The sequence below is a fragment of the Oncorhynchus mykiss genome, chromosome 9, assembly GCF_013265735.2.
Source record: "Oncorhynchus mykiss isolate Arlee chromosome 9, USDA_OmykA_1.1, whole genome shotgun sequence".
NCBI classification, from domain to species: domain Eukaryota; kingdom Metazoa; phylum Chordata; class Actinopteri; order Salmoniformes; family Salmonidae; genus Oncorhynchus; species Oncorhynchus mykiss.
The window spans coordinates 2,788,949-2,798,948 of record NC_048573.1 but is presented as its reverse complement, the minus strand read 5'-3'; the positions used below and the strand labels follow the sequence as shown (position 1 = coordinate 2,798,948).

At 48.6% G+C, this 10,000-nt stretch overlaps 1 protein-coding gene across 1 annotated transcript in view; it reads right to left on the bottom strand.

The window, feature by feature from the left end:
* The window catches only part of LOC110513729 (fibrinogen alpha chain), a 6,652-nt gene extending 4,837 nt beyond the window's left edge, over positions 1-1,815 (bottom strand). Inside the window, exon 1 of the mRNA XM_036987043.1 lies at positions 1,660-1,815. Coding sequence (XP_036842938.1) covers positions 1,660-1,713 — 54 coding nt within the window. The 5' untranslated portion in view covers positions 1,714-1,815. The remainder of the gene's footprint in view (positions 1-1,659) is intronic.
* Positions 1,816-10,000: the final 8,185 nt, after the last annotated feature.

The following is a 10,000-nucleotide window of genomic DNA, read 5'->3' as shown; positions in this document are numbered from 1 at the left end:
GGTGGGGGATAGAGAGAGGGGGGAGGTGAAATAGAGAGAGAGAGAGGGGGTGAAATAGAGAGAGAGGGGTGGATAGATAGAGAGAGAGAGGGGGGGAGAGAGAGGGGGGGGGGGGCAGAGAGAGAGAGAGGGGGGGGTGAAATAGAGAGAGAGAGAGAGACAGAGAGAGAGAGAGAGAGAGAGAGAGACAGAGAGAGAGACAGAGAGAGAGAGAGAGAGAGACAGAGAGAGAGAGAGAGAGAGACAGAGAGAGAGAGAGAGAGAGAGAGAGAGAGAGAGAGGGAGAGAGAGAGACAGAGAGAGAGGGAGAGAGAGAGAGACAGAGAGAGAGACAGAGAGAGAGAGACAGAGAGAGAGAGAGAGAGAGAGACAGAGAGAGAGACAGAGAGAGAGAGAGACAGAGAGAGAGAGAGAGAGAGAGAGAGAGACAGAGACAGAGAGAGAGACAGAGAGACAGAGAGAGAGAGAGATTAATAGAAAATTACTCATGTAAAAGTGAAAGTCCCCCAGTCAAATACTACATCAGTAAAAGTATACAAATATTTGGTTTTAAATATACTTAATTATAAAAAGTAAGTAACTTAAGTATTAAAGGTAAAAGTAAAGTATGAATAATTTCTAATGACTTATATTAAGCACAATTTGTGATTTATTTTTATTTTTACGGAAATCCAGGGGTCATACTCCAACTCTCAACACAATTTACAAACAAAGCGTTTGTGTTTAGAGAATCTGCCAGATTAGAGGCTGCAGGGATGACCAGGGATGTTCTCTGTTTAGTGGATCTGCCAGATTAGAGGCTGCAGGGATGACCAGGGATGTTCTCTGTTTAGTGGATCTGCCAGATTAGAGGCTGCAGGGATGACCAGGGATGTTCTCTTGATAAGTGCGTGAATTAGAACATTTTTCTAATCCTGCTAATCGTTCAAAATGTACTTTTGGGTGTCAGGAGAAATGTACGGAGTAAAAAATACATTATTTTCTTTAGAAATGTTGTGAAGTAAAAGTTGAAGTTGTAAAAAAATATAAAGTAGAGTAAAGATACCCAAAAAAAACTACTTAAGTAGTACTTTATAGTATTTTTACTTCAGTACTTTACACCACTGCTGATAACATCCTTCTAGTCCTTCTCTTCATGCCCCAGAAACCTGCTTTCATGCTCAAAATGTCACATTGAATTGAATTGAATTTTGGATAATAAATGATCCACACATCAAGCAAGACGTCCGCTTGATCCTAGAGAATAAAGCAGTCTTTAAAACACTTGTTCTCAACATGGCAGCTAACATATTAACAAGGACTAGATACAGCATGTCACCTGGAAAAAGTGCTATATAAATCCCCAAAATTTATTATTATTATTATTATTATGAAATAAAATATTATTAAATATATTTAAATTAAAAAAATGTTTTAATAAATAATGAACATAAACATTTAAAAAAATTATATCCAATAAATTATTATTAAATAAAATATTATTAAACCTCTTACATTAAAAAATTATTTAATAAATAATGAATCAAAAAAATTAAATTTTTTAAAAATAAAATAAAAAGTGCTATATAAATCCAATATATTATTATTAAATAAAGTATTATTAAACCTCTTAAATTAAAATAATTATTTAATAAACAATAAAAACATATATTACCGTACCCAAGTGGAGGCGAGGACAGCCAGGCAGAAGCAGAGAATATTTAGTAGCTTCATCTCTCTTCTCTCTGTCCGTCTAGAATACTGTTCCCCCGGGCCTCAGGGCCCCTATATATGGCAATACCTGATGACAAACCCTCTGTTAGGTCCAAATGGCACCCTATTCCCTATATGGTGCACTACTTATATCTGGGGCCCATAGGGACACCCATAGGGCCCTGGTCTAAAGTAGTGCACTATGTAGGGAATAGGGTTCCATAGGGCTCTGGTCTAAAGTAGTGCACTATATAGGGAGCCATTTGGGATACGGCCTACATTAGTCACTGTTTGTCTAGCGAGCGGTCAATCCGAGAAACCTCCTGGGGTTTCGTAACGGATTGATTGACTCACAGGTTGCGATGCTTCTCATTCCAGGTTGTGTCCTTCACTTCTGCCCTTGACAGATCTGGGGCTGGCCGGTCGCATCAAACATCTCAGTAAGTGTGATCAGATAGGATCAGTCCCCTAGCTGTGAGGAGTAGAGGATTGATACATACTGTCCCTGATCAGACTGGGTAGCTGTGAGGAGTAGAGGATTGATACATACTGTCCCTGATCAGACTGGGTAGCTGTGAGGAGTAGAGGGAATAGAACGAGAGAAGAACATAGGAGGAATGTTTTTGGAATGAAAGCAGTCTTGTTGATTTTAGTGTCTGTGTGGTTGTTTTTCAGTATCTCTTCTCTGACCTGGAGGTGAGCTGACTCAGCAGTTTATGTCTGTATTGATTTTCTCAAACAGGTTGTCCCTTTGTAGCCTGGATAGGTTTGTACTAATGCCAACTCCACTGCTCATTGTCAAGCCAAACATGACTTTGAGTGACAAGGAGTTGGCGTGACAACACAAACAGCCTGACACTCAGGCTGAGAGGAGATTATGTTTTAGCACAGCGTGTTTTTTAGTCATCGTAACATCCCACACAGTACATGTAAACCCACACAGGACAGCAAATAGGGACAAATTCCGATATGTGTTTTTGCACCCAGTTCCCGAAAGTTCTGTGTTCTAAGTTCTAGTGTTCTGTGTTCTAACTTCTGTGTTCCATGTTCTAAAATAGGGACAAATTACGACAAAGGTTTTCACCCCCCCCTCCTTTACGTTTATTTAACTAGGCAAGTCAGTTAAGAACAAATTCTTATTTTCAATGACGGCCTAGGAACAGTGGGTTCGGGCCAAAACGACAGATTTTTTTACCTTGTCAGCTCGGGGATTCGATCTTGCAATCCTCCGGTTAATAGTCCCAACTCTCTAACCACAAGGCTACCTGCCGCCCTTCCATAAATAATACCGATGTAAATAACATGTAAATAACATATTTCTTTATTTACTTTTCTTTACCTTTTCAGGTGACATGTGAAAACATGTTTTCAATTTGTCATAATGGGGTATTGTGATGTCATAATGGGGTATTGTGATGTCATAATTGTTACGACTTCTAGGAGTAGAGGGGGCGGAGTCAGGCGCAGAGAGCAGAGGGTAAAGGACAACTGTATTTATTCCGGAGAAAAGTAGGTCACGCCAAAACAGCAGGCGCATACAATGACCGGCCCAAAAACAGGACACCAACAGTCCGGAGACAAAACATATCACATCCACAAAACGAACAGAGAAACCAGCCTGCACCAAAGCCGACGGGCCTACTGGGTTTAAACAGCCCACAATCACAACCTAAACATGAAACAGGTGAAACTACTCAGACACAACTAAATGAAACAGAAAAGGGGATCGGTGGCAGCTAGTAGGCCGGCGACGACGATCGCAGAGCGCCGCCCGAACAGGAAGAGGCACCATCTTCGGATGGATTCGTAACAATAATGGGTTATTATGATGTAATAATGGGGTATTGTGATGTCATAATGGGGTATTATGATGTCATAATGGGGTATTGTGATGTTATAGTGGGGTATTACGATGTCATAATGGGGTATTATGATGTCATAATGGGGTAGATGTCATAATGGGGTATTACGATGTCATAATGGGGTATTGTGATGTCATAATGGGGTATTGTGATGTCATAATGGGGTATTACGATGTCATAATGGGTATTGTGATGTTATAGTGGGGTATTATGATGTAATAATGGGGTATTGTGTGTAGATGGGTGAGAAAAAAAGTATTGAATCCATTTTGAATTTAGGCTGTAAGACAACAAAATGTGGAATACGTCAAGGGGTATGAATACTTTCTGATGGCACTGTATGTAGTGACTGATAGACTTGAACTGATAGATTCATTGGTTCATATGTATTGATTGATTATTTACTGATGACATCACTGCAGGTGGACACGCACATTGGTGGAGAGCAAGCCGAGACGCACACGGAGGCAGAGTTAGACTCATCTGAGGCTCCCCTCCCCCCAGCTGAGGAGAAAGCTGTCGCAGGGTCGCCATCTCCTGGTCTCCACACAACCCCCATCCTCTGCTGCACACCCCCCCCATCCTCTGCTGCACAACAACCCCCCATCCTCTGCTGCACAACCCCCCCCCATCCTCTGCTGCACAACAACCCCCCATCCTCTGCTGCATAACAACCCCCCATCCTCTGCTGCATAACAACCCCATCCTCTGCTGCATAACAACCCCCATCCTCTGCTGCATAACAACCCCCATCCTCTGCTGCATAACAACCCCCATCCTCTGCTGCACAACCCCCCATCCTCTGCTGCATAACAACCCCATCCTCTGCTGCACAACCCCCCATCCTCTGCTGCATAACAACCCCCATCCTCTGCTGCACAACAACCCCCATCCTCTGCTGCATAACAACCCCCATCCTCTGCTGCATAACAACCCCCATCCTCTGCTGCACAACCCCCATCCTCTGCTGCATACAACCCCCATCCTCTGCTGCATAACAACCCCCATCCTCTGCTGCACAACCCCCCATCCTCTGCTGCACAACCCCCATCCTCTGCTGCATAACAACCCCCATCCTCTGCTGCACAACCCCCATCCTCTGCTGCATAACAACCCCCATCCTCTGCTGCATAACAACCCCCATCCTCTGCTGCACAACCCCCCATCCTCTGCTGCATAACAACCCCCATCCTCTGCTGCACAACCCCCCATCCTCTGCTGCATAACAACCCCCATCCTCTGCTGCACAACCCCCCATCCTCTGCTGCATAACAACCCCCATCCTCTGCTGCACAACCCCCATCCTCTGCTGCATAACAACCCCCATCCTCTGCTGTATAACAACCCCCATCCTCTGCTGCATAACAACCCCCATCCTCTGCTGCATAACAACCCCCCATCCTCTGCTGCATAACAACCCATCCTCTGCTCCACAACAACCCCCATCCTCTGCTGCACAACCCCCCATCCTCTGCTGCATAACAACCCCCCATCCTCTGCTGCACAACCCCCCCATCCTCTGCTGCATAACAACCCCCATCCTCTGCTGCACAACCCCCCATCCTCTGCTGCACAACAACCCCCCATCCTCTGCTGCATAACAACCCCCATCCTCTGCTGCATAACAACCCCCATCCTCTGCTGCATAACAACCCATCCTCTGCTGCATAACAACCCCCCATCCTCTGCTGCATAACAACCCATCCTCTGCTGCATAACAACCCCCATCCTCTGCTGCACAACCCCCCCATCCTCTGCTGCATAACAACCCCCATCCTCTGCTGCACAACCCCCATCCTCTGCTGCACCAACCCCCATCCTCTGCTGCATAACAACCCCCATCCTCTGCTGCATAACAACCCCCCATCTGGCACAACCCCCCATCCTCTGCTGCACAACCCCCCATCTGCACAACCCCCCCATCCTCTGCTGCACAACCCCCATCCTCTGCTGACACACTATCCACAATCAACCCCCCCAGTCCTCTACACACTACTCAACTACCCCAAATAGACCCCCCAGTCCTCTACACACTACGCAACTACCCCAAATCGACCCCCAGTCCTCTACACACTACTCAACTCCCCACAAATCAACCCCCCAGTCCTCTACACACTACTCAACCCCCCCCTCCCAGTCCTCTACACACTACTCAACTCCCCCAAATCAACCCCCAGTCCTCTACACACTACTCAACTCCCCCCCCCTCCCAGTCCTCTACACACTACTCAACTCCCCCCCCCTCCCAGTCCTCTACACACTACTCACCCCCCCCAGTCCTCTACACACTACTCACCACCCCCTCCCAGTCCTCTACACACTACTCACCCCCCCCTCCCAGTCCTCTACACACTACTCACCCCCCCCCCTCCTATGCCTCTACACACTACTCAACTACCCCCCCCCCCCTCCCAGTCCTCTACACACTACTCAATCCCCCCCCCTGTCCTCCTACACACTACTCAACCCCCCCCCCCACCCTCACAGTCCTCTACACACTACTCAATCCCCCCCCAGTCCTCTACACACTACTCAATCCCCCCCCTGTCCTCTACACACCTACTCAACCCCCCCCCCCTCACAGTCCTCTAACACACCTACTCAATCCCCCCCCAGTCCCTCTACACACTACTCAACTACCCCCCCCCCCCTCCCAGTCCTCTACACACACTACTCAATCCCCCCCCTGTCCTCTACACACTACTCAACCCCCCCCCCCTCACAGTCCTCTACACACTACTCAATCCCCCCCCAGTCCCTCTACACACTACTCAATCCCCCCCCTGTCCTCTACACACTACTCAACCCCCCCCCCTCACAGTCCTCTACACACTACTCAATCCCCCCCCAGTCCTCTACACACTACTCAACTACACCCCCCCCCTCACAGTCCTCTACACACTACTCAACTCCCCCCCCCCAGTCCTCTACACACTACTCAACTCCCCCCCCCCCCAGTCCTCTACACACTTACACCTACTCAACTCCCCCCCCCCAGTCCCTCTACACACTACTCAACTCCCCCCCCCCCAGTCCCTCTACACACTACTCAACTCCCCCCCCCCCAGTCCTCTACACACTACTCAACTCCCCCCCCCCCCAGTCCTTACACACTACTCAACTCCCCCCCCCCCCAGTCCTCTACACACTACTCAACTACCCCCCCGCCCCAGTCCCTCTACACCTACTCAACTCCCCCCCCCTCCCAGTCCTCTACACACTACTCAACCCCCCCCCCTCACAGTCCTCTACACACTACTCACTCCCCCCCCCCCCAGTCCTCTAACACACTACTCAATCCCCCCCAGTCCTCTACAACACTACTCACTACCCCCCCAGTCCTCTACACCACTACTCAACTCCCCCCCCCCCCCCGTCCTCTACACCTACTCAACTCCCCCCCCCCCACAGTCCTCTACACACTACTCAACTCCCCCCCCCCAGTCCTCTACACACTACTCACTACCCCCCCCTCCCCCAGTCCTCTACACACTACTCAAACTCCCCCCCCCCCAGTCCTCTACACACTACTCAACTCCCCCCGCCCCATCCTCTACACACTACTCAACCCCCCCCCCCCCCAGTCTCTACACACTACTCAATCCCCCCCCAGTCCCTACACCACTACTCACTCCCCCCTCCCCAGTCCTCTACACACTACTCAACCCCCCCCCCCCCCCAGTCCTCTACACACTACTCAACCCCCCCCCTCACAGTCCTCTACACACTACTCAACTCCCCCCCCCCCAGTCCTCTACACACTACTCAATCCCCCCCAGTCCTCTACACACTACTCAACTCTCCCCCCCCCCAGTCCTCTACACACTACTCAACTCCCCCCCCCACCAGTCCTCTACACACTACTCAACTCCCCCACCTCCAGTCCTCTACACACTACTCAACTCCCCCCCCCTCACAGTCCTCTACACACTACTCAACTCCCCCCCCTCCCAGTCCTCTACACACTACTCAACTTCCCCCCCCCCCCAGTCCTCTACACACTAATCAATCCCCCCCAGTCCTCTACACACTACTCAAACTACCCCCCAGTCCTCTACACACTACTCAACTCCCCCCCCCTCCCAGTCCTCTACACACTACTCAACTACCCCCCCCCCCCAGTCCTCTACACACTACTCAATCCCCCCCCCAGTCCTCTACACACTACTCAACTCCCCCCCCCCTCACAGTCCTCTACACACTACTCAACTCCCCCCCCAGTCCTCTACACACTACTCAACCCCCCCCCCTCTACAGTCCTCTACACACTACTCAACTCCCCCCCCTCCCAGTCCTCTACACACTACTCAACCCCCCCCCCTCACAGTCCTCTACACACTACTCAAGCCCCCCCCCCTCCCAGTCCTCTACACACTACTCAACTACCCCCCCAGTCCTCTACACACATACTCACCCCCCCCTCCTATGCCTCTACACACTACTCACTACCCCCCCCCCCTCCCAGTCCTCTACACACTACTCAACCCCCCCCCCCCCCAGTCCTCTACACACTACTCAACTCCCCCCCCCAGTCCTCTACACACTACTCAACTCCCCCCCCTCCCAGTCCTCTACACACTACTCAACTACCCCCCCCCCCTCCCAGGTCCTCTACACACTACTCAACTACCCCCCCCCCCCCCCCCCCCCCCCCCAGTCCTCTACTCACTGCACAGTGTTTTCCCCCTTGACCTGTAGAGGCAGTACACACAATGTAAGCTCCTCTGAGGTGACCTGTAGAGGGCAGTACAACAATGTAAGCTCCTCTGAGATTGACCTGTATAGGGCAGTACAACAATGTAAAGCTCCTCTGAGGTTGACCTGTAGAGGGCAGTACAGCAATGTAACGCTCCTCTGAGATTGACCTGTAGAGGGCAGTACAACAATGTAAAGCTCCTCTGAGATTGACCTGTAGAGGGCAGTACAACAATGTAAAGCTCCTCTGAGCTTGACCTGTAGAGGGCAGTACAACAATGTAAAGCTCCTCTGAGGTTGATTTGCTGTTTCACGAACATCACTGTTAGGATTGTTTTCTTGGGCATTCCTGGTATCCATGAATGAAGAGAAAGGCAGAACCAATAGATTAGCTTCCCCTCTGTAGATAAGAACACTCAAGCTCATTCATGAATGAAGAGAAAGGCCGAACGAATGGATTTACCCACCCTTCTGTAGATAAGATGACTAGCTCATTATCCTAATCAGATACGGATGCTGTTCTCTGACCACAGTCTCATCTGAGATGCATCTCTGCTTCCACATCTGACCATTCTCTAATTTCTGATTATCTCCTCTCTCTCTCTTTCTCTTCTCTCTGTTTCTCTCTCTCTCGCGCTCCTTTCTCTCTCTCTCTCTGTTTTTCTTTCTCTCTCTCTTTCTCTCTCTCTCTCTCTCTCTCTCCTATCTCTCTGTTTCTCTCTCTCTGTTTTCTCTCTCTGTTTCTCTTCTCTCTCTCTGTTTCTCTCTGTCCTGTCTCTCTTCTGTCTCTCTCTTTCTCTCTCCTTTTTCTCTCTCTCTGTTTCTCTCTCTCTCTCTTTCTCTCTCTCTTCTCTCTCTCATCTTTCTCCTCTCTCTCTCTCTCTCTGTCTCCTCTGAATTCAATCGATTTAAGGGCTTTATTAGCATGGGAAACCATATCTTTACTTTATCAATTAAAGAGGAACATTACACTCACAAAAGTTCCAATGGAATAAAGACATTTTATATGTCATTTTTATGTCTATATACAGTGTTGTCACGATGTACAAATAGTTAAAGTACAAAGGGAAAATAGATAAATATAAATATGGGTTGTATTTACAATGGTGTTTGTTCTTCACTGGTTGTTCTTCATTCCTTTTCTTGTGGCAACAGATCACAAATCTTGCTGCTGCTGTGATGTCACACACATGTGTAATTTAACCCAGTAGATATGGGAGTTTATCAACATCTGGTTTGTTTTCTAATTAGTTGTGGATCTGTGTAATCTGAGGGAAATATGTCTCTCCTACTAATGGTCATGCATTGGGCAGGAGGTGAGCACATCACATCACCTGTCTTCTCTTCTCTTGAGAGCCATGTCTGCCTATGGTGGTCCTTTCTCAATAGCAAGCTATGCTCACTGAGTCTGTGCATAGTCAAAGCTTTTCCTTAAGCTTGGGTCAGTCACAGTGGTCAGGTATTCTGCCACTATGTACTCTCTGTCTCTCTGTCTAGGGCCAAATAGCAGTATAGTTTGCTCTGCTTTTGTTAATTCTTCCAATGTGTCAGGTAACTATCCAGGGGCTCTGTGGGGTCTGTTTGTTTTTGTGAACAGAGCCCAGGACAGCTTACTCTTTGTTAATCACTCTATTTGCTGTCTCTTCTCTCTCTCTCTCTATCTCTCTCTCTCTCTCTCCCTCTCTCTCTCTCCTCTCTCTCTTTCTTTATCTCTGTCTCTGTCTCTGTCTCTCTCTCTCTCTCTCTCTCTG